This window comes from Peromyscus leucopus, chromosome 4 (genome assembly GCF_004664715.2).
Source record: "Peromyscus leucopus breed LL Stock chromosome 4, UCI_PerLeu_2.1, whole genome shotgun sequence".
Taxonomy (NCBI): Eukaryota; Metazoa; Chordata; class Mammalia; order Rodentia; family Cricetidae; genus Peromyscus; species Peromyscus leucopus.
This window is the reverse complement of record NC_051066.1, coordinates 47,568,609-47,593,934: the sequence shown is the minus strand read 5'-3', so window position 1 is coordinate 47,593,934 and position 25,326 is coordinate 47,568,609. Positions and strand designations below refer to the sequence as shown.

The 25,326-nt window shown below is 40.0% G+C and overlaps 1 protein-coding gene across 2 annotated transcripts in view; it reads left to right on the top strand.

Moving 5' to 3' along the window:
• Positions 1-25,326, top strand: part of Tlk1 (tousled like kinase 1) — a 124,156-nt gene that overhangs the window by 28,871 nt on the left and 69,959 nt on the right. For both annotated transcript variants that reach the window (XR_003736275.1, XM_028885759.2), the window contains exon 2: positions 12,156-12,274. Coding sequence is in view for 1 of the 2 variants with exons in the window: in XM_028885759.2 (XP_028741592.1) it covers positions 12,156-12,274 (119 nt within the window). In the remaining variant the exon portion in view is untranslated. The remainder of the gene's footprint in view (positions 1-12,155; positions 12,275-25,326) is intronic.

Below are 25,326 nucleotides of genomic sequence, written 5' to 3'. Positions count from 1 at the left end.
TATTTTACTTAGTGTAATGTCTTCAAAGGTTTGTCATGTTGCAGCTACCGTCAGAATTTCCCTTTTGTTAGGATTAGTAATGTCCCATAGTATGTTTATTTATTGATCTGCCAATGACATTTACATTGCTCCCACCTCTTGTAGTAGTGCTATTGTGAGGCATACTTTATTAGAGTCTTTGTACCCTTTGGCCAGCATTTATTTCCTCAACTCCCCCCCCCAACCAGTCCCATTCTGCTCTTTCTTGTAGGTAAACTTGTTTGACTCTGTGTGTATTTAGTATTTGTCTTTCTTTGTCTGGCTTGTGTCACTTAGCATAATGTCCTGTTGTAGGTTTGTTCATGCTTGCTTGTTGGAAAGGATTTTTCTTTCTTTCCTTTCTATTTTTTTGAACTCACTTTGTAGCCCAGGCTGGCCTTGAACTCACAGAGCTCTGCCTGCCTCTGCCTCCTGAGCACTGGAATTAAAGGTGTGCACCACCACCACCCGACTAGAGAGGATTTTTCTAGAAGGCTAAATAGTATTTCATTATATATACACACCAGATTGTCTTTATTCATTTGCCTGTTGAAGGATACTTAAGTTGATTTTGTATCTTGGCTGTTATGGACAATGTTGCAGTAAATTTGGGAATGTAGATTGGCTTCCATTCCTTTGGATATATACATGTGGAATTGCTGGACCAGAATATCTTGGTATACTTTTAGTCATATGTATTCATCTCCAAGGAAACTTCTATTTAAGATCTTGGCCTGTTTTTTAGGTTATTAGCTGAGTATATTTTTAAAACAAAACAAAAAAACAACTTTATTATTATTGTGTGTGGATGATGGGGGGGGGGCACGTGTATGCCCTCGTGTGTGTGTGTGTGTAGTTGAAGGACTGCTTTGTAGAATTGGTTTTCCCATCTTCCTTTGGTGGATTCTGGGTATTGTTGGGTTTGTGAAGCATGTGCCTTTACCAACTGAACCATCTTGCTGGTCCAAGCCAACCATATTGTATTAGTTTTTATGTTGCTGTTGTTATTGTTTTTGTTTTAGCCAGCCAGCATTTTACACATACTGTTGTTGTCTTTCCTCTTTCAGCATGTCTGCAGAGTACATTTGGAGAGAATTAGATGGGGGTTTGATTTGTTGTCAGTGCCAGGAGAGATGCTCAACATCCCATAATCTTCCTAGTCTTAATTACTGTTGTTTTCAGTGTTGAGGATCCAGCTGTCCAGGCCCTATGCACACCAGGCAACTGTTTTTTGAGACTGTTTCACTTTGTAGTCCAAGCTGAATTGGAACATAGGATCCACCTTCTTCTGTCTCTTCAGTTCTGGGGATTATAGGAGTGTGCCACCACATCTGGTTCCATAATTAAATTTTAAAGTACACAAATAACAAGTTGGAATGAGGGGCTGTTTCTAATGTTACAAAAATAGATTCAGGATTTATTTTTTTCCCCTGTGTCATGGAGAATTATTCAGTCATCCCTTGCTTGTGTAATACAATCAAATAAGGTAGGTAAATGATAAGTTTACAGAGTGTTAATGCATCATAGTATTTCACCCCATGTGTTTCATAGTATTGATTATATATGATATATGTCCAGCCAGAATCATCTCAATTCTTTCTTCTGCTTTTTAAAATCTTCATTCATGTTGTAAGTTGCAGCAACATCTTGTCCTTTTGGCTTATGTGTAGTAGCATCAGTCATTGAAGCAGCCTCAAGAGTGGGTAAGTTTGATAAGTAGATGGCAGCGAAACAGTTTCCCCATCTTATTACTCTCAGTTCTGTGTGCTGTGCTGCGCTGCACGTGAACCTTTCCTCCTCATTATCTCGTGCTCTTTGCTGATAACAGTTGAATCATTAGATTCAGTAGTCTGCCTGTGAGTCTCCGTCCTTACTGCTAGGTCAGCAGGGAAGTCCTGACAGAGAAACTCACTCTTGTCCTTTCTTGTTCACACCTGACCAAGAGAGAAATCCCAGGCTGAGGAGGTGGGTCAGGTTGAGAAGTGCTGTCTCTCAAGTGGTGAATTCTTGACTGAGGAAGACATGTTCACCATGCTTTCATACACGAGGACATGTACATCCATTATGCAGACACACAGAAATCCTGAGAGTTCTCCAAACAGTGTCTGCCAACTTTCTTTTCAAATTGAGTCTGTCACTTAGTTGTTTGTTTTGTCCCCTCGATGTCCTGATTTGCTGTTGTCACAGTAGGTGTCCTTAGGGCCACACCTAGGTATTTGCTGAAAGAACTCTTAGAACTCAGCATGTACATTTCCATAGCTGAGGTTTCCCACATTTTGGCTTGTTTTCACATTTTGGCATGTTTTCATGAAGAACATTTTTGTGGTCTCCTAATATTCCCTCGTATTGGGTGTATGATAATAGACTGCAGCCAGACAGCTCCTTTAGTTCTAAAGTTTGTGAGTGTCTCACCAGAAAATACAGGAAGTTTTAAACTTTTTATTTTGTAACATTTCATGTTTATGTTGTGTGTGGTAAATTTGACAATAAATCCTAATAGACCCATCACATAGGTGTGATACCTTTCAAGGTTTTGTTGTTGGGTTGTTAGGTTTGGTTTGAAAACAGTGTGTCTATGTAGCCCTGGCTGGCCCTCCTATCTTCAGGTACCAATAACAGCACACACTAAGAGCATACAGATACTGACTTTGTCATGTGTCTGAGAGCATACAGATACAAAGTTAACGCGTATTTGTGGCTTTTTTTTTTTTTTGTGAGAACTGCCACTTCTATTTTCTCATCAAAAACATTGTTCAGGTTTTATTTTTCAAAAGTGATAAGCTTCTTTTTTTTTTGGTGGTGGGGCTTTGGAATTTGCCAACTCGATGAGTTTCTGAACATATGATTGCTAGTAACAAAAAATAGACCCAAACAGAATTGGATAAAATTTTTATGTATGTTCTTTCATTTAGCAGTATGTTAGCATTCACAAAATATCACATCATGCACCTCCTTTTTTTTTTCCCACTTTGAAGTTATAAATATCGGGAGCTATTGTAATGCATAATCTTCAATGTTGGAAAAAAGGGGGGTGTCTCTGACAGAAAAATAAGCCAGAATGCTCACTTCAGGTGCTAGGGCTTCCAAGTGGGATATGTTTACTTTAATTAATGTGCATTTTTTGCATTTTTCATTATTAGCAATTTTGTGTTATCAAGGGTTCAAAGAGAACAAAATGAAATTGCTTGTTTTTAAAATAAAAATACATACTCTTTCCTTCATTTGGCAAACAAATTGGCATTATGAAATAAATTTTGTCAGAAAATTATGACAATTGAAAGAAAAAATATTTTTAAATGATTGTATAGGTATACCTGTATCTCTGAGGAGTGGGATCTAGGAGACAGGGAAGTTTTGGGGGGGCTGTTTGTTTAATAAGGAGCTGTTGTTTTGAGCGTGAGGAAAGACATGAAAGCAGAAAAGACGGATGGATAATGAGTGCTTGGTGTGAAGACAGGACCTGGCTGACTTCAGTCCCGAGGAGAGGATGTGAGGGCCTGTGTTTTGAAGCTTCACTGGAGGAGGTTCCTCCTGCAGCACACTTGTGCTGTCATCCCCCATCCCTCCCTTTGTCTCTGCTTTCTGTGTAGACTTCTTCTGGAACCTTCCTTTGGAATTAAGGTGTTCTCAGTTGAATGTCATAACCTTTAATCAATGACTGTATTACTTAACCTCTTTTTCAATTCCCTTATTTTTAAAATGGGACTATATGTTAATATAGAAATAAGATCTAGTATAAAGTGTGTATCTGTATATTCATGTTTGAATGCATGAGAGGGAAAATTAAAATTGTAAGCCTGGGGCTAGAGAAAAAGGATCTTGGTTAATTATCTCACATGACATTAGAGAAATTAAGCATTAAAATCTATGCTATTCTACCCACTAGGAATTTCAGACCCCAGGGAGAAAGCTGGAAGGAGCATAAATCATGAGATACATGTTATATGTGCTGGTGTACACCTGTAATTAACAAGTGAATAGGTGCATGTTGTTGAATGAGCCCTAAGTGACAGGTTTAGTCAACATATAAACTTGTTTTACTGTAACATTTGTATATATTTTATATGATTATTTTCCTATTTTATATGTAAATATAAATTTATATATGCTTAAACATAGATAGACCTGGCCTAGACAGTTTTAGAGAGTATGTGTTGTGTGTGCCATGAATACGTGTGGAGGTCAGTGATGGCTTCCAGTAGAGGTTCTTACCTTTGTCCTGGTCTCCTGTTGTTTCTCTTGCATGTTCTAGGCTAGCTGGCTCACAAGCTTCTGGGAATCCAAACTCAGGTCTTCAGACTTGTGTCTCAAGTGCTGAACCATCTCCCCAGCCTCTGTGTGTGTGTGTGTGTGTGTGTGTGTGTGTGTGTGTGTGTGTGTGTGTGTTTGATGAAAGCAAGATTAGTCATCAGACTTTTTATTAATAAAGGATAAAATTTAAATTAGTTTTTAAAAGTCATGATATTAGAGAAACAGAAATCTAATGTGTTGCCTCTGATTCAGTCTGTGCAGTTTAGTCTTAGTATATATCTTAATCTTTTCCTGGGAGGGCTACAAGAATAGTGTTCAAAATGATATACAGCCTTAGACTTGGGGTGAGTCTAGAGTAGACTGTCTTCTCACTACAGGTTTATATAATTGAACATACACATTAGATTCTGTGCCTGTTAAGACTGTGTAATCATTTGGGCAAAATACTTGATTGGTGTACGTGTTTATGTCAGTGTGTGTGGCTCAGAGATGGTTTGCTAGAACAGAATTAAGTTTACAAACAGACTTTGCTTGTATGAAATGTGATAGATGACCAGAGAGACCTTTCAAATCAGTGGGGAAGGTTGCATTAGTGAGAAAAGTGTGACCTTTTTTCTTTTTGGGGAAAAACTAGATAGAGTTCTAACAAATTATTCGAAAAGTGTAGAGTATGTTTTTATTATTAAACTCATGTGAAAGAAAGTTGTTAGGAAATGAAGACTTTTGGTTGAATTTTGTGGTACTCATTTAGCATGTTGTGGTGTAACTGCCCCAAAATGAGAATATTTGGTTTAAAATAGGGAATCAAATTTCAGATTTAATGGCAAAATAAATAATGTAATGCAGTGTCAATAAAAATGTACTTATTGGGGTTGGGGATTTAGCTCAGTGGTAAAGGCCCTGAGTTTGGTCCTCAGCTCTGAAAAGAAAGGAGGGAGGGAGGGAGGGAGGGAGGGAGAGAGAGAGAGAGAGAGAGAGAGAGAGAGAGAGAGAGAGAGAGAGAGAGAGAGAGAAAGAAAGAGAAATTTACTTATGTGAAAACGGGCATTTTAATTAGTTTTTGAGATTTTTAAATTAGATCATTTTCCCTTTCCTTCCTCCAAGCCCTCCCATTTATCTCTCTTCCAAATTCACCACCTCTTTTTCTATAATTGTTGCGGGTATGTTTGTGTGTGTTTGTATTTGCACAGACTGTGCATCACCATTCCACAGTCGAGGAATCGGGCTATGGTGAGGAAGTACTGGACCAAAGCAAGGTTGAAACCCAGCGGAGGAAACTCCCCGTCCTGTCTCCATGTCTGATGGCAGAGGGCTGAGATGGCTCTGGCCCTCCAGCTCTGCTGCACAGTGTTCCTCCCTCTCTCTCGGGCTGGCTCCAGTCCCTGTGTGTAGCCCGCTCTCCTTGGTAGATATGCCTGGAGCTCTGACACCTCAACATCTTGGGGTCTCTGGAGACACAATGCAGGGTTCACTTTACAGCTTCACACAGTGACCTCTCGGGGCTGCTTGCCCTCTTTGGTAGGGCGTCGATGCAGGTACTGCCCCACCACACATTGCCTGGCCACAGAAACACTCCTTAACCTCAGAGGAAGATTCTACAACCCCCCCCCCCCACTCATGTATCCATTTATATAAAAAAAATCTCAGCTGGGCGTGGTGGGTGTAGTTGCCCACGCCTTTAATCCCAGCACTTGGGAGGCAGAGGCAGGTGGATCTCTCTGAGTTCAAGGACAGCCAGGACTATTATACAGAGAAACCCTGTCTTAAAAAAACAAAAACAACAACAAAAAACCCACAACCTGTATAATGCTACTTGTATGTATGGTTTAGGGGCTGCCCATTGGGTATCGAGTAACCAGGTGGTGTGCTCTTCCCCGGGACAGACTAGTTCTCCTGCTTTCAGCGTTCCTTATTTGTCTGTAGGTTTTTATTAGGGCCTTGTGAGACTTTCCTCCTCCGTGTAAGCATGTCTATTCATATTGTCCTTGCTCAGCTTATGTTTAAGCAGCCATGTTTTGGATGCTTCACAGGAGTAGCTTTCTGACATATGTAGGAGTCCTACAGCTACAAACTACCTTCCTCTCTCTGGCTTGTAGAGTCTTTGTAGTCCCTCTTCTGCATGCACCCTGAGCATTAGGTTGTGTTGTAGATGGGTCAGTTTGGACTGTGCTCCAGAGCTTTGCATTTTGATCAGTTATGTTTTTCTGTGATGATCATTACCTGTTGCAAGGAGAAGGCCTTGTTTGTTTGTGTATCTAGTTTTGGGTAGGTGAGAACCACACTTCTCTGGCTAGACATCGGAAAATGACCAACACGAATGTTTTAAGACACTACTCAGAGTTCATCCTAAAGTATAGAAAAATGTTGCTTCCTTGAATTCTTGTCCCCATACTTTCAAGTACATTCAGATTGAAAAAAAAAAGGGATGACTTAAATGGAATATTCTATTTTATTAATCTAATTTCTTAGCTTTATCCTAGTTTTCCTTCTTTAATAAAAATGTCCCCCCGCCTTATCAGGCATTATATGAAATAATATTAATAGAAGAAAACTAATTTATATATAAACCATCAGGTATAATATAGAAAGTAACACAATCTGGAATGAATTAAAATGTTACAGTGATGTCCTAACAGCAGCAGAATCTGTTGGAGAGGTTTTTAATGAACAGACTTACTTTCTGACTTTTTGGTAATGGATAGTAACCTTCGAAGACATGTTTTCTAAGTATTTTCATTTTATTTTGACTATCAAAGAAGATGAAGACTTAGACAACTAAAAATCACACAATGAAAAACCTTGTTAAAAACAAAGGTGGTGTAATTGTAAGCGATGCTGATTGGCCGTAAGTCCACCTTCTGTGATACTCGGGAGTCGTGTTTTATGACAGCTGGTATTTACTGAGTCTGTGGGCGTGTACGGAAGGCAGGCAGAGAGGAGAGTCGGGCACAGCGCAGTGCTCTAATGGGTTCAAGTCATGTGCTTCATTTTTGCTCTCTGAGTCTATTTTCATCATGTAGAATGCTGGTGATCTCTAATTTGGGTAGTCTCAGCTCTTGTTTTTATTTGAAATTTGGGGGTTACAATTCTAAATGGGAGAAATAGGCTAATACAAATAATGGGATGTAGCATAGATAGTTAGAGGATGTTGTTTTTTGCTGATGGTGGTTTTTTTGAGACAGGGTCTTGCCATGTAGCTCAGCCTAGCCTTGACTCATATGTAGCCCTGGTTGGCCTTGATCTCTAGAGTTCTAGGGTTACTGGCAGGTACTATTGTAGGATATTCCTTAAGAATGTTGATGTCTTTAATATGGTCTAATTTTTTTTTTTTTTTTTTTTTTTTTTTTTCCGAGACAGGGTTTCTCTGCGTAGCTTTGCGCCTTTCCTGGAGCTCACTTGGTAGCCCAGGCTGGCCTCGAACTCACAGAGATCCATCCGCCTGACTCTGCCTCCCGAGTGCTGGGATTAAAGGCGCGTGCCACCACCGCCAGGTTAATTTTTTTTTTTTTTTTTTTTTTTTTTACAGAGTATAAACACTGTATAATAGCTTAATGGGTTGTGGTGTTACTTTTTGCTTTGAAAGTTTCACCCCTTGTGATTGATCACTGAACACTTGAGTGTTAAATGACAGCTTGGATTAGTTTGAAATCTTTGAAATGTGCTCTCAGATGATAGTCAGCAATCCTATGTATTTCTGCATTTTAAATATGCTTTAAAAGATCAAAGGAAGAATAAATGTTGAAACTCCAATTTGAGTGTCTACAAATAGTGTTAAATCTTCCCAGAATATATAACTTTATTTCTTTTTGTGTTACAGTGGCAGAGCTGAGTTGTTGTGGCAGAGACCATACATTAGCTTTCTCATCACTTCATACTGCTCTTAGCCTGTACATTTTAGTGATACAGTTATAATGTTACTGTATGCTGAGTGCCATGGCTGTTGTTGGTGTCGGCTGTTTTCTTTATTCGTGTCCATCAAAACAAGAGAAAATAGACTGAGTCTGTGCACACATGTGCTGAAGATACCTAAGTGTTGTACATGCGAAGTGTACTCTACCACAAAACTAGTCGGCCCCTGAATGGAGTTTGTATTACTTTGTTGAATTAAATATCAAAAAAGGCAAAACATTGTTCTTATTATGCAGTAACAGTACACTTGGAATAGAAGAATATCTGTTGGCATAACCAGGGTAAACATACTACAACATTCCCAACTTTTGAGATTATAATTAGAAAATTTGAAATGAAGTCTCATCATAGCATAATTCCTTCCTAAAAATAAAAATGAAAAAAATATGAAGTTACCATCAAAGCAAGTTTTCAATGGACTCATTTGTTAGCTAAGCAGAGTCATTTACTGATGTTGAGTTAATTAAATTGCTGGATCACAGAAGTAAAAAAAAAAAAAACGTATGTCCAGAGACTTGTTTAAAACTTGTAGCTTTTTGGCAAGAATAATTGTGTTAACACTTAAGGACATTTGGGGTGACTTTGATAGTCAATTTAAAAGTGACACAAGGTATGTAGTGGTTCTTTTGGTGCTTAAGGAGTTGACAGATGTTATTGATGATACTCTGTTGTTATTTACTGGAGAACTCACTGACAAGTTTAAAGTGGCAGAAAAATTAACTTTGTGGAGTACTTACAGACAAGTATTTTCAATGTCTGGGAAACATTTAAGCACAAATGGAAGTGGAATTCACTAAGATGTGCTATAGTGAATAACGATAAGTATGTGTGGAACAGATAACAGTTGTGCAGATTCACAAAACTGATAAAAATTATAAGATGTTCAAAGCCTGTGGTTGTTAATGTGTTATTCATCAGCAAATAATTTGCAGAAACTATGTCAGTTACTGTCATGAATGCCATTCTCTCTCATGGAGTTAAAGTAACATTACCTCCATGGATACTTGGTAAGAACAAATTCTTGGTGTTGGTAAAATGTTTTGTTTGTTTTTAAAGTTGTTTAAAGGCTGAGGTTGAAATTTTTATCATCAAAGAGGATCAACCATTATCAATTACTATTATCAAATACTATTTACTTTTGAAAATTGATTTTTCTTCAGATTTACAGTTTTTAAATGAATATGACATAAAATTTAGAAGATAAAATAATGTACACGTGCTGGGTATGATGGCACACTCCTTGAATCCCAGCACGCAGGCAGAGGCAGGCAGATCTCCGTGAGGTTGAGGACAGCCAGGGCTACACAGAGAAACTTTATCTCAAAAAACCAAAAACAAAAAAGCCAAAGTGTGCAGGTAGTGAAGAAACCCTGTCTCTAAAAATCAAAAAGGCAGGAGAGAGAATGCACTGGCAGTGCCTGAAAATCTACCTACAACACTGGAGACGTGTTAGCTAGCGCGTAACCATATCAGCTAAGATGCTTTCAATCAGTACAAATGGTTAGGCCTTCTGTAGCCCAGATCAGAACCTGCATTTTAATAAGGCCCTGTGAGCACTCTGTTGTACCCTAGTGTGCCCAGGTGCCATCAGAGAAGGCAGAACACAGATCTGCATGGGTAGACTACTTTCAGGGGCATTTTCAGATGGTGTGGCAAGCACAGAGGAGACTCCCATGGTTCAGAATCTCTTTAACTGTCCAGCCGAGTGGCTTGTACTGACCTTTGATTGGTTCTCTGCTATGGTGTCTCTGCTGTGGTGACTGCAAGGCAAGTGTCAGCAGAGCCACCCAGTAGAGCTCCACATTGTCTTCAAGTGACGACCGTCTTCTACTAAAATCACATGCTGGCTTCGCTAGCAGTATGTGGCTGTAACTGTGTCAGTGAAAGTAACATCAGGATCAGGAGCACTGACTGCTCTTGCCGAGGACCTGGGTTCAGTTCCCAGCACCCACAGGACAACTCACATCCATCTGTAACTCCCGTTCCTGGAGATAGGAGACCCTTTTCTGGCCTCTATGGACACCTGCGTGCATGTGGTGCACATACATACATTAGGTACATACACATGTTAAAAAAAATAAGATCTAAGAATGTAATTGATAGTGAAGCTCCTGGGCTTCAGAATGGCCATTCTAACTATGGACGTTCATTGCTGGTCTGTATAGTTAGGGACTGGGTGAGTGAGTGGCTACATTAATCTAGCTGGATCATATTTTTATTTCTGAGTTTGTTACAACAAAGTGATTTTTTATATTAAAGGATTAAAAACTTTTTTGAAGATAAATACAGAGTTATTTCAGATTAGCATTTATGGGTGAGTATTTGCAAGAGATTTTGGGAATAGCAAACCCTAGTAATGAGGTATTCTGTTCCCCCAAAGAATCTGTTCTTCTTGCTAACAGACTTGTATTAAGATGCTATTTACAATTGCTATTATTTGAGTTTTGTCCATGAAGTTTGTGGATCCTTTTCTCTTGTTATGTAAATGTATACATGATGTTGCCTGTTGGCCTACAGAGATCGAAATACTTAGGATTTCTCTCCTTAAATAAAGTTGACAAATCTTATTTGACAGCAGAGCTTCTCAAATACAGAGTGCTCACAGGGCCTTATTAAAATGCAGGTTCTGATCTGGGCTACAGAAGGCCTAACCATTTGTACTGATTGAAAGCATCTTAGCTGATATGGTTACGCGCTAGCTAACACGTCTCCAGTGTTGTAGGTAGATTTTCAGGCACTGCCAGTGCATTCTCTCTCCTGCCTTTTTGATTTTTAGAGACAGGGTTTCTCTGTGTAGCCTTGGCCATCCTGGAACTACCTCTGCAATAAGGCTGGCTTCAAACTCAGAGATCCGCCTGCCCCTGCCTCCCTGAGTGCTGGGATTAATGGTGTGTGCACCATCACTGCCCGGCTTGCCAGTGCGTTCTCCAACTCCGGTCAGTGTCAGGGCCTGTGCTAGGGGTACTCGCGCATAGTCTTTCTTTTAAAAGTCCATGAAAGTGTTAGAAACTGTTGAAGTGAGACAGCATTGGGTGAGCATGGGGCTTGCTGCCCCCTCTCCAGGTGCACACTTCAAGGAGCACATAGGGAAGGTTAGGTCCTAGAGGAAACCGTACATTTGCAGGAACAGTGAGAAATAAACCACCTTGTTAGTGCAGGCTGGTCCCCGACAGAGAGGGCCTGTTGTCTCCATCTTTCTAAGTGCTGGTGCAGTATCAACCGGTTGCCAGGCCAAGGAGAGGTGTGGGCACTCAGGTGCTTTGGAAACATGCTCTGCTCCTGCTTCTCTCTTCACCTGAAACCTCTAAAATTTTGATAAAGTTCAATGCATTAGTTTTTACAAGTTTACATGTTTTAATTGTTATATATATATATATATATATATATATATATATATATATATAATTAAATTTCCCCCTTTTTTCTGAGGTGTTGAGGATTGAACCAAGTAGCTAGGGGAGTTCTCCCGTTGGAGTTCACCCCTTAATACAGTAGAACAGAAATGATATTGTATAGGATTCTTTTCTTTTAATTACGTTTTTGAGATGAGATATGTAACCCATGCTGCCTAGAGCTGTCTCTGTAGCCTAGCTGGCCTTGAACTCATGATCTTCCTACCTTACCCTCCTTGGTGTTTGGATTGTAGGTATGTGCCACAGCAGCTAGCTTGTTTAGATCTCTTATTACTTCCCTACAGTAGGCCAAGTGTTTTGTGGAACATCTTTATGTTTGTGTACATGCTTGCATGCATGAGTGAGTGCATACTGAATTGGGTGTACTGTGGACTCTAAATAGTCAAAAGTGTGAGTCTGCTATAAGATGCTTTGTTAAATGGGGTGTACCTTTTGAAAAGTTGTAAAGTTGTAGTTTTTTCTGTTTATAGCATTCATTTGTAAATTTTTATTGTAGTCTCATTATATGTAATGTATATATATGTGTGCGTACACACAAGCACATGTGTTGTTTTTTCTTAATAGGTGCAATGGATGAGCTTCACAGTCTGGATCCAAGAAGACAAGAATTATTGGAAGCTAGATTTACTGGAGTTGCCACTGGGAGCACTGGGAGTACTGGGAGTTGCAGTGTTGGCGCGAAAGTGAGTAAACTTTTCATCTCATTTCATGTCCTTTCTCTGAACTAAGTGGTCTAGAGCGTACTTGGTGGGGCTGGTTGAGACAGCTTGACGGCCAGAGTTTAAACCCCAGGTCTCTTATGTTGGAAGGAGAGAACCAGATATTACAGGTTGTCCACTGGCCACTGTAGTGGCCACATGCGTGCGCGCGCACACGCGCACACACACACACACACACACAAAATATAAAACATCGAACCTACAAAGTATCTTTTGTGCAGGAGCCCTATATACATGCTTAAGGACAGACTATTACTTTTTTGTGATTTTTATAATGTGTAGAAGAAAAGTATCTAGAAACTTGATTTTATTTGCTGTGCAGAATATTTATATTAATGCAGTTGTGTTTGGCAGTTTTTGCTACTAATTTCTTGAACAAAAGGTCTTGCCTATGCTTGTATATATGGAAGTGTTGCCTTGCTTTTCCTGTAGCAAGTGTGAGGTTTTACGTGGAAGTTTTCACTCCATTTTGAATTGAGTTTTTGCACAGGCTGAGAGAAAGGAATCTAGTTTCTTTCTGCATGTGGATGTGTGGTTTCCCCCACCAAATTTGAATAGATTGTCTTTCTCTCCGTCATACATTTTTAGCACCTGTTTTGAAAATCACATGGCTATCCCCATTTAGGTTTCTGTGTCCTCTGGTTGGTGATCTGTGTGTGTTAGTCTCAGTAGTGTGCTCTGTCTGGTACAGGTATGTAGTATAATTTGAAATCAGGTCTTGTGATACCTCCAGCCTTGCTTTTTTTTGGTGTCATTAATACTTCTGTGTGAGTTGTAAGATTTTCTTTTCCTTTTCTGTTTCTGTGAAGAATGTTCTTGGCTTTGCTGGAGGATTGTGTTTAATCTGTAAATTGTGTTTGATAATAGAGCGTTGTACAATATTATGCTAGTCCTGGAGATCTATTTTGTAGTGTCTTCAGTTTGTCTTTCATAATTTAGGGTTTTCATTGTAGATTTCTTTCACCTTCTCGGTTAGATTTTTTTTTCTCGAGACAGGGTTTCTGTGTGTAGCTTTGCGCCTTTTCCTGGAACTCACTTGGTAGTCCAGGCTGGCCTCAAACTCAAAGATCCGCCTGGCTCTGCCTCCCGAGTGCTGGGATTAAAGGCGTGCGCCACCACGGCCCGGCTTTGGTTAGATATTTATATCTGTCTGCCATTTATCTATCTGCACACACACACACACACACACACACACACACACACACACACAAAATTTTTAAATTTTGTACCATGCTATAACATCATGAATGGGACTGTGTTCTTAATTTCCTTCTCAGTGTTTGATAGATAGAAAAGGTACTGGTTTTATATGTTGAACTTGTATCCTAATATTTTGCTCAAAGTCTATCAAATCAAAGTTTTCTGGAGGCTTTAGAGCCTCCTGAGTAGGGAACATATTATCTGTAGAAGGAGTGACTTGAGTGAGTTCCTGTCCTATTCATGTCTCCTTTGTTTCTTTCTCCTGTCTTATGTCTCTGACCAGCACTAGCACCATATTGAATAAGAGTGAAGAAGTAGAAGCCTGTTTTGTTACTGATTTTAGAGGTTGGACTTTTAGTTTTTCTTCATTCAGTGTAATGTTGGACATTGATTTGTCATAAGCCTTTCTAATGTTGCAGTATGATCCCTTTGCTGCTAGTTTCTTCAGTGTTGGTCATGAAAGGATGTTGAACTTTGTCCAAAGGCCTTCTCCACATCTCTTGAGGCCACTGTGATTCTGTCCCTGGGTGTATTCATATGCTGCATTACATCTTTTGATGTGTGTGTGTTGAGTCATCCTTCATCCCTCACCAGGTAATTTCATATTTCTTATTTTGAGAAACTGCCAAACTGTTTTATATCCTCATCAGCAGTGTGCAAGGAGTGTAGTTTCTCCATCCTTACCAGCACTTGTTATTATCTCTTCTAGTCTAGCATTCTGGTTGATGTATAAAGAAAGCAATGCCATATAGTATTCTGGTTTACATTTCCTTGTTGACCAGTGATGTTGAACTTTTTGCCATATACCTACTTACCATTTATATTTTTTCTCTGATGGGGTATCTAGTCAAATCCTTTGCCTGTTTTTAAGTCAGGTTGCTTTTAAATCTGGAGTTACAAGGGATTTTTATGTGTGATGGGTAATAGACCCTTGTAAGAGAAATGATTTGCGGATTTTTCTCCCATTCTTTGGGTATCATATCTGAGAAATTTGCAATGTTCAATATCACATAGTATATACCTATACTCTTTTTTCTAAGACATTGTTGAGGTGTGAATCCCTCACAGGCGCATGTGTTAAACAACACCTGGTCCCTAGCTGGTGGTGGTGTTTGAGGGGGATTGAGGAGACCTCAGGAGATGGGACTTACTTAGTTGGAGGAACAAGGTACTAGAGGGAGAGCCTTTGAAAGAGTTCCCAGTTTCTCTGCCTTTTCCCTCTCTGCTTCACTCTGTCTCCTCTTCATGTTCCCTCTGGGATGCTATCACCAAATGCATAGGGCCATATGATGAGACCTTTAAAGGTGTTTTACCTGGTCATTGTGTTGCAGCAACCATAAAATGAACCCAGAAAGACGTTTGTAGTTTTAGCCCCTACACTGAGGCCTTGGATCATTTTGAACAGACACTGTGCTTCTCTGGTTGTTGATTCATGGACATAAATATGTGGGTTTACCTCTCCACTCTTAGTCCTCTGGGGATCTGAACTTCTGTTCTCAACATCGGACCACACTTTGGTGTAGTTTGTGGCACATTTGAAAACTGAAGTGTGTGTTTGCCAACTTGGTTCTTGTTTAAGATTAATTTGGCTGTCCTGGGTCTCTTGCATTTCAGTCTGACTTTTAGAACCAGCTGGCCATCTTCTGAAAAAAAAGATAGCTGGAGTTTTGATTAGAGTTGCAGGTGAATGTTTAGGTTAGTTTAAGTATTGCAATATTAGTAAGTTGTCTAGTCGTTACATTTGCTTAGTATAACCAGAAGCTTTTTTCCCCACCCACTGGTACCCAAATAACCAGTCAGAGGCTTATTATTAGTTACAAACTGTTTGGTCTATGGCTCAGGCTTACTGCTAACTAGCTCTTTTATCTTAGATTAGCCCATTTCTATTCATCTATGTATCACCATGTGTCTCGTGGTTTTATCTGAATTTCGTTACATCTTGCTCCTCCCTGTGTCTTTCTTGGACTTCCCACCTGGCTATAACCTGTCTTGGCCAGAGCAGCTTCTTTATTAACCAATGAGCAACACATATTCACAGCATACAGAAAGACATCCCACAGCAGCTTAGGTCTTTCGTTTCCTTGCAGTGGTATTTTGTGGCTTTGGTGTATAGCTCTCTGTGTTTTTCCTTCTTTTTCACAGTGTTGTGAAGGTAATGAGTTTCATGTTTTTCTTTCTCTTCTAGTGGAATTGTCCTCCTCACTTTATTTTCAGGTGTTCATTGCTGTTGAATAAAAAGTACAATTGAGTTTTGTGTCTGGCTCTTGTGTCCTGAAACCTCATTGAACTTACTTATTAGTTCTGCTAGTTTTACCAAAAGCAATAAGCTTTAGGAGTTACTCGGTGTTTCTATGTGCACAATACTGTAGGCAGAAGAGCACCTCATGACAGGTGTCAGATCTTGTTCCAAGACCCTGGGATTGACATCCTTCACTGTAGGACTGGCCAGAAGAACAGGCCCGAGTCCTGTTTCCTTGTCAGCTGGGAGTGAGTCACTTGGAGCCCAGTGCTGTTCTGCTCCTCCTCTCTTTGATCAACCATCGCATCTGCTACCTCCACCCCACAGCCACCCTCTTGAGAAGAAGAAAAGAGTGCGCTATACTAGATCATCCCAGCTGCTGTTTTATTTTACTGTTGAATTATTCCCAAAGGGATAGAGAGTTTAGAATGTGTGTGCACTTAAAATGTCATTTTCCTAGTTTGAAAGGCACATCTGATTGCATACTGTCTTTCTTAGAAATTTTTAAATGGTTTCACATAGTTTTTGAGTTTACTTAGTGTTCTTAATCTTTTTTGTTTTTTACCTTATCTTATAGCCCAATCTTCTGCTTCTCCCCTCCATTTTTTCCTTCACATTTATACTCTAGTCTAGTATACTGATTTCTTTCAACAGGCCGTTTTTCCATCTTTTTTCTTTGGACTGGGCAGTTGACCTTGTTTCCCACATCTTGACCCCCTCTGTCATCAGGTTCACCACTGGTAGATGACGCAGAATCTTGAGAATGGTTCGACTCCCTGTTTACCCAAATGCAGATTAGGTGACCTCCTATTTCCTTCTGTCCACACCTAGATGTACCTGAGCATACTTTATTAATCACATTGCCATTATTTTCTACTAGACTGCTACTATGTTGAGGTCAGGAAGATTTGCATATCTTAATTTGGGGGATGAAATAACTTTTAAGAGTTCAAAACTGGGCTGGAGATGGCTCAGTAGCTAAGAGCACTGGCTGCTCTCCAGAGGATCTGGGTTCAAGTCCCAGCACCCACGTGGCAGCTCATAACAGTGTATAACTCGAGTCATAGGAGCTCTGATGCCCTCTTCTGTCTCCCATGGGCAGGCATGCAAGTGGTGCACAGACATACATGCAGGTAAAACATTCCTACATATAAAAAATAAAAAATGATTTTTTTTTAATTAAAAAAATAGAAATCACAACAGTATGCCTGATTCTAATGCAGTTTTGGGAACAGTAGAGACCAAGTTTATTAGGGTAGCTTTGTTTTCTGTTTTTTTATTTTCCTTCACTTGTCCTAGACATTAAGGCTAGGGCTTTGTACATGCTAGACAAGCACTCTGCCACTGAGCCCAGCCGAAGATTTGTTTTGAGACTTGAATTTATTCTAGAAAGTATGAGGGAAGCCTTCTAAACCTGCTCTTGTATTATTCTATTACCAGCAGCCAGAGCTAGCAAGGCTTCTGGAAATGAAAACAGAGCCACTGTTTGGTTTACTAAGAATATCCTTACCTCTAAGCTGATGGTATCAGATAAGAATAAAAACTAAGTCATCTATTTCATCATATGTGTGTGTGTGTAGGTAAACCAGGGTCTTGTGCATGGTGGGCAAGTTCTCTACAGTTGTCTGCCCAGCATCTCCGCATGTAGTTTAAAGTACTCATTATGTATCAGGTTTCATTTCATATTCTTGGTTTACAGACAGAATTATATACCTGCTTCAGATACTTTATAGTCATTCTAGTAATAGCCAGAACAGAATAGGTGTAGCTATTAACTTGTATGTAAGCATATTTTTTATGCTTTTTTTAAATTTTTACACATTTATTATTTAATCTAGTTCATGGGAGTTAATAGGGTTGTTAAAATGTTTTGTAAATTAAGCCTACATTTCAAAGCATTCTGTTAAGATATGAAATGTTTTAACTAAGTTCATTAGCCTGATGGATATCTTCCTTCCTTCCTTCCTTCCTTCCTTCCTTCCTTCCTTCCTTCCTTCCTTCCTTCCTTCCTTCCCTCCTCCCCCCTCCCTCTTTCTTCTTCTTTCTTTCTTTCTTTTTTTTTTTTTTTTTTTTTTGGTTTTTCGAGACAAGGTTTCTCTGTGTAGCCTTGGAGCCTGTCTGAGAACTCGCTTTGTAGACCAGGCTGGCCTCGGACTCACACTGTCTCCCCAGTTCTGGGATTAAAGGTGTAAGCCACTACCACCCGGCTGATGGATATCCTCCCCACCCCCCAAGACAGGCTTTCTCTGTGTAATTGCCCTGGCTGTCCTGGATCTTGCTTTGTAGACCAGGCCAGTCTTGAACTCACTGAGATCCGCCTGCCTCAGCCTCCCGAGTGCTGGGATTAAAGTCATGCTCCACCACTGCCCAGCAGTTAATGGATATTTTGAAGTAGTATTTCAATGAACTGAAGACGTCTTAGGAAATGAGAACATACAGCATGTTTTTTTCTTATATTCGTAAGTGCAGAGTGAAGTCTAAACACCTGAATTTAATGTTTAGAATTAATGGAAAACTAACAGAACTAAGAGCACAATAATAGATGGGTATTTGGCGGCTAGAACAGAATAATGGCAATGCTGATGGAAATCGTGGGTGGGAACCAAAGCCTAGTGCATTACAGTATTGCTTAGAGCTAGTGCTAGGCGAAATACCTGGTTAAATGCTAAGGTGGACGAGTCATCTCGTCAGAGTCAGTGATTTTGTTTTCTTCTTTTGTCCACTCCAGATTTTTTGTAAAACCATTCTGAAGTGGTTTACATTTTGTACCAATTATTGACTTTTATTTACAGAAAAAGAAACCAGGTTTAGCTAGCTCAAGGACGCGAAGAGACTCAGAGGCTGAGAAGATGAGACTGGACAGAAGGCAGGCAGCCCTGGCCACCTTGACCGCAGGAGCTGCTTTCCTGCTGAGTGTGGTGTTTGTAAGGGACCCCAGCCCATGAATAACACCTTTACCTCCACCCTGTGCTTATGTGCTTCTGAGATCCCCAGCTCTAGGACAGCTGTTCTCAACCTGTAGGTCGCCCCTTTAGCAAGCTCCTGTCTCCAAAAATATTTACCTTATCATTCATAACAATAGCAGAATTACATTTCCGAAGTAGCAGTGAAATAATTTTATGATTGGAGGTTACCACAGCACGGGGGAATTGTATGAAAGGGTCACAGGTCAGGGAGGTTGAGAACCACTCACTGTTCTAAGGGAAGAGTTGATTAGTTTCATGTTTCTTTTGTGTTTTCTCTCCCATTTTTAACTATAGGCATGGGTCAGTGTATATGAGAAGGATCTCCTTCAGACTGTCCATAGTACATAGGCAGGTTAATTTCTAGTCCCACTAAAAATATAAAACAACACCAAACAAAACAACCTCTGATGTTTGACTGCCCCAAAATCAGAATGGAGGTTGAGTACCTAAGACAGGAAGTGTTAATTGTAGAAGACTATTGAATTCAAACACTGAGATAGTGCTTTTCAGGGAAGCAACGTCTTTTTATATTAGATTAGCATGGTTAAATGGGGGCATCTATTGGTGAAGTACAGCATTGCATTCAGTTCTTTCAAAACCCCCTTCACACACACATCTGCACGCGCACGCACACACGCACACCCTGAATTTTCATGTGGTCTTGTGTGGAAGCATTTTGATACCTTTCTGTACAGGGCCAAGGAAATATCTGTAGGTCATATGAATTCTGCTGCCACAAATGCTTTTCTTAGCTCTGTCATTGTGGCACTCAAGGAGCCATAGACTGAATGTCATCCAGTCTGTGTGGCTGATTATAGCCTAATGAAACTTCGATAAAATAGGTGGTCGATTACAGTATGATGATTTTTAATATTTTCTATGCCCTAGTTTATGCTTACTAGATACATAGGGACTTAGTAAATAGTGTTCTACTTCTTAAATCTTGAATGAGTGTGTGCATATCTGTGCTGTGCATGCATGTGGGGAGGCCAGAGGACAACTTTGGGAGCTGATCTCTCTTTCCACCTACATGAGGACTTAAAATGTGGAGGCATTTACATGAGGAACTTAATTTTTAAGATTTAGTTTTAGCAGTCTCAGTTTAAAAACTGCATCCGCTAGTTTGAGCATTATTCTTCAAAGTCTTGATAAGACTGCCAGGGAAAGCTTTACAGAGTCACACAGCAGTAGCTGTTATGGAAGTGTAAATCAGAACTGTGATGGGGGTGACCCTCACCAGAATGGCCACTGCCCTCCCCCACCCCACCCCACCCCCAAAAAGACAAAACTAACATGCTGGCATGATGGAAACAGAAAGAGATGTTGAGTCACTGCCCGTGGGAATGCAAATTAGGATAGCCGTTATGGAGAATCATAGGAATTCCTCAAAAAAAAAAAAAAAAAAAAAAAAAAAACCCTCAGTCTGCAGGGTGGACTGGCAGTCTTGTTTCTAGAATATATTCAAAGGAAATTAAGTTAATATATCAAAGAAATACCTGAATGCTGATGCCTATTATGGCACTAATAACTGTAGCTAGAGTTTTCCTGCCTGGCCCACAGTCAGGACAAATTTCTCTCACCCGCCAGTTCCACAGCCGCTCAGACCCAACCAAGTAAACACAGAGACTTATGTTGCTTACAAACTGTATGGCCGTGCAGGCCTCTTGCTAACTGTTCTTATATCTTAAATTAATCCATTCCCATAAATCTATACCTTGCCACGTGGCTCGTGGCTTACCGGTGTCTTCACATGCAGCTTGTCCTGGCGGCGGCTGGCAGTGACTCCTGCCTATACTTCCTGCCTAGCCACTGGCCAATCAGTATTTTATTTATTGACCAGTCAGAGCAACACATTTGCCATACAGAACATCCCACAGCAAATAACCACTATAGGGAATCAACTAAGATATGCATTGATAGATGAATAAAGAAAATATCTCACACACACACACACACACACACACACACACACACAGACAGAGGAATATTTTTCAGTGATAAAAATGAAATCCCAGGACTAGAGAGATGTCTCAGTGCTTAAGAACCCTAGCTACCCTTCCAGAGGACTCAGGTTCAGTTCCCAGCACATGCATGGCTACTCACAAGCATACGTAACTCTAGAAAGTTCTGGAAGACAGGGCAGCATCTTCCAGCCTCCGTGGACATACATTCATCCACATAAAATGAAAATGAAAATAAAAAGCTCAGAAAAAGTAAATTTTATCAGAACTGTTGATGGCTCCCTCAGTGGTTAAGAGCACTGGCTGCTTTTCCAGTGGACCTGTGTTGGCTTCCCAGCACCCACATGGTGGCTCACAACTGCCTGTAATTCTAGTTCCAGAGGATCTGATGCTTTCTTTTGGACACTGTGGTACACTTAAGACAAGCTGACACGTGTGTATATGTGGTGATAAATTATGTTCCCTAATAAAGCTTGCCTGAGGATTAGAGGACAGGCCAGCCACTTAGAGTAGACAGAGAGGCCAGACAGTGGTGCACACACCCTTAATCCTACCACTTGGAGGCAGAGATCTATCTGGATCTCTGTGAGTTCAAGACCACACTGGAAACAGAGCCAGGCGGTGGTGGCACATGCCTTTAATCCCACACACCTTTAATCCCAGTACTGGGAAGCTCATAGGCCTTTAATCCCAGGAAATGACAGCAAGGCAGAGAAAGGTATATAAGGTGTGAGGAAACAGGAACTAAAGCAGTTCAGCTGAGACCCTTTCAGGTGAGGACTCAGAGGATTTCAGTCTGAGGAAAACAGGATCGGCTGAGGAGTTGGCAAGATGAAGTTGGCTGTGGCTGGTTCTGTTTCTCTGTTCTTTCAGCTTTCACCCCAGTATCTGATACCAGGTTTGTTTGTTTGTTTGTTTGTTTATTAAAAGACCATCTAAGATTTGAACAACACATATACACAGAAATAAAAATAAATAAGCATTTTAAAAGATAAACATTTGCCATGTGTACCCAAATTGGAAGGACCCTAGAGGATACTGGTAGGTGAAATAAGCCCAGATGCAGAACAAGTATTGCTTGTCCTCTGTGCTATGTGGGAGTAAGAAGAACTGCTCTCAAAGTAGAATTACTAAAAGTAAGGAAGAGGAGAGGGAAGAGTGGGTAGTGGGAAGCTGGGAAGGAGAGTGAATGGGACAAGTTCTGATAGCCTAGTGAGACAGGCTGTCGATAGTACAGGAGGGTGGTTCTGACTCGTAACCATCTCTTCTGTACTTTGTATGGAACTCTAAGAAAGGAGCTGGAACAGGTGATTAAGAATTGGAAGTGACAACTACCCTGATTTGACTGTTGTGTATTGAAATTCTGCATTGTGCCCATAAATGTGTTACATTAAGTAAAAATTAAATATGTAAGTGTTTAAAAGAAAAACAGGCCCTTACAGAAATGAGTTATCTTGGGGTTAGGAAAAGTATTTTTTTTTAAAAAATAGTTTACCAAAATGTATTTTCCTAAGATTATTGTAGAACAATAACTTACTTAAACTAGCATAATATTTCAAAATATTCTGTATAGAGAACTTACAGATTACTTCTACTTAATAGCAGATTTTATGGTCGTTTAATAAAAAAAATTTTTTTTCCTTTTGAGACAGATTTTCTCCGTGTAACAGTCCTAGCTGTCCTGGAACTCACTCTGTAGCCCAGGCTGGCCTTGAACTCACAGCGGTCTGCCTGCCTCTGCCTCCCAAGTGCAGGGATTAAAGGTGTGCGCCACCACCGACTGGCTAATAAAATATTTTTAAGATCTAGCTTCAGTCTAATTTTTAAAATCAAAGAACAAAAGTATTAAGTAAATCACTTCATGGCACAGGGCACTGTGAACAAATGGGGAAAATGCATATTAATTCTGACACAGAAGGTAAAGTTAAAATAAATGTTTTTTTTTTTGTTTTGTTTTGTTTTGTTTTGTTTTGTTTTTTCGAGACAGGGTTTCTCTGCGTAGCTTTGCGCCTTTCCTGGAGCTCACTTGGTAGCCAGGCTGGCCTCGAACTCAGATCCGCCTGGCTCTGCCTCCTGAGTGCTGGGATTAAAGGTGTGCACCACCACTGCCTGGCAAAATAAATGGTATTTATGAAGAAATTGCTAGTTTTACTATCCAATGAATCTGTACTAAGACTGTTAACATTCAAATAATTGACCTTAAATAGGAATGCCTGGAACCAGATGCTGGGGGTTATATCTGTAATCCAAGCACCTGAGAGGCCAAGGCAAGATTGTAATTATAATTATATCATCGTAATCCAGATAATGATGACAGAGCCATTGAAATAAATAGCAGAGCTCGATAGTAGTCCCCCAGTCTGTAGAGAATGGTTCATAACATCTGCTTACACATATTATTTTGTTACATGACTCAGTACAGCCATGTTATTACCTCATATTGGAATAAAGATTAGTCTAAGGATTGTTATGGAAGAAAATCACAAAGGATTGACAGATGAGGATGCACTTGGTCAAGTCACTGATTACAAGGCATTCCAAAATTAGTAATATTTTTACATATCAACAAATGGAAAGTAAGTTTTTGAAAAGATATCTTGTATAAGAACATAAAATTATAAGATAGTTCAAATAAATTTGACAAAAGTTACTTGACAATTTCCCCAGGGGCCGTAAAATGCAGAGAAATAAAAAAAATGCCTGAAGCCGGGTGGTGGTGGTGCATGCCTTTAATCCCAACACCCGGGAGGCAGAGGCAGGTGGATCTCTGTGAGTTCGAGGCCAGCCTGGGCTACAGAGTGAGATCCAGGAAAGGTACAAAGCTGCACAGAGAAACCTTGTCTCAGAAAACAAAACAAAACAAACAAATGCCTGGATGAATGAGAGCAGTACTCAGGAGAGTAGAAAGACTCAGGGTTACAATGCTGTCACCTCTTGTAAGTTGATAGATCAGTGCAATATCAATTAAGGATTGCAGTATTGGGGGGGGTAAAAATTAATAAACCTCCAAAGCTTGTATCAAAATGTAAATGTTAAGATGCCAAGGTATAGGAACACACTTGTGAATTCAAGGGTAGGTGGCCTAAGTGACTTACCAAGGTAGTGTTTAAGGGCAGTACAGAGCTGGGGGAGTTGGTCTACCAGGTGACAAGAAATACGGTAAACTAAGACAGTGTGATACCAACACAAAAGCAGAAAGAAATTAACAAAACAGAGTCCAACAACAGATCCATTACATAAAGATTTCATGTTGTGGAAGGCAAGGAGCTAACTTAAATCATCCAACCTTCTACCTTTACAGAAGTATGTGGCCCTGCCTCATTTAATTTTGATAGTATGTAGTACTTCAGTTTATCGTTAAATTGGTATTTCAGTGCTTACATTTTTGCTGTAAATTTTTTCATAGCTGAACTTAATGACTCCATTTTACATTTCCTTTGTAAAGCTTTTTATCATCCATGTACTTCTCAGTAGAGAGGTGCAGACATCATTTTAAAATACTAATTATCCCCTCTTTCCCTGTGCTGTGAACCTCTCCCTTGAAGTACTCCATTCATGTTTTCTAACCGTGGTTGTTTGCTCTGTCCCTCTGGAATGTGTACTATCCTCAGCTCGCCCTTCTAACCCTGAGTGTTTATTTCTGTCTGATTTGTATATTCCCTGTATCCCATATTTTCTGTCTCTTGGGTTATTTCTTTGTTTTGGTTGGGCACATTCTCCAATCACTTTCTTTGGAAAGGAACGTGGTAAATGTTTTGAAACCTTGCATGTTTTCTTCCTGTAATTTTTTTTTTGTTCATTTATCTAGGAGTAGAATTCTAGATTGGAAGTCATTTTCTCAAATTTTGAAGTGTTGTTTGTGTTACTGCTTGTCACTCTGGTACCATTCTGATTTCTGATCCTTGTGAAATGATTACTTCTCCTCTGAAGCATTTTAGGATCTTGTCTTTATCTCTAGCATTTAATCTTCATTACATGTGCCTTGAGCCTGCTTGGTTCAGCAAAAGTATCTTTTTAATTTAAAGATTTCTTTCTTTACTTAAAAAAAATTATTTTGTCTTTGAGTATGTGTGTGGGTATGTGCACATTAATACTTACAGAGGCCAAAAGAGGGCACCAGGTTCCCTGGAGCTGGACTTAGAGGAGGTTGTGAGCCACCTAACGTGTGCTGGGAGCTAAACTCAGATGGTCTGCAAGAGCAGTGTGTGCCGCTGAGCCGTCTCCGCAGCTCTTCTTTCTAATTTAAAGTTCATGCTTTCCAGTTCTAGGGAAGTTTAACTCAACATCATCATCATCCCCATCTTTTTCTCCATCACCATCATCACCACCACCACTACCACCCTTCGTTTCCTCCTTCTGCCTCATTATTTGGACCAGAAACTTGCACAGTTTAGTTTTCTTGTGATTGTTTTAGTCTCTTGGAGAAGGTTTCTTAGCTTCTTAAAAAGTATATTTATTTTATATGTATGGATTTTTGCCTGTCTGTAAGTATACCATGTGCGCATGTCAGATTTCCTGAACTGCAGTTAGAGATGGTTGTAATTCACCATGAGGGTGCTGGGAATGGAACAGGGTCCTCTGGAAAAACAGTCGGTGCTCTTAGCTGCTGCCATCTCTCCAGTTCTTCTTTCAGCTTTTTGTTGCTGTTTT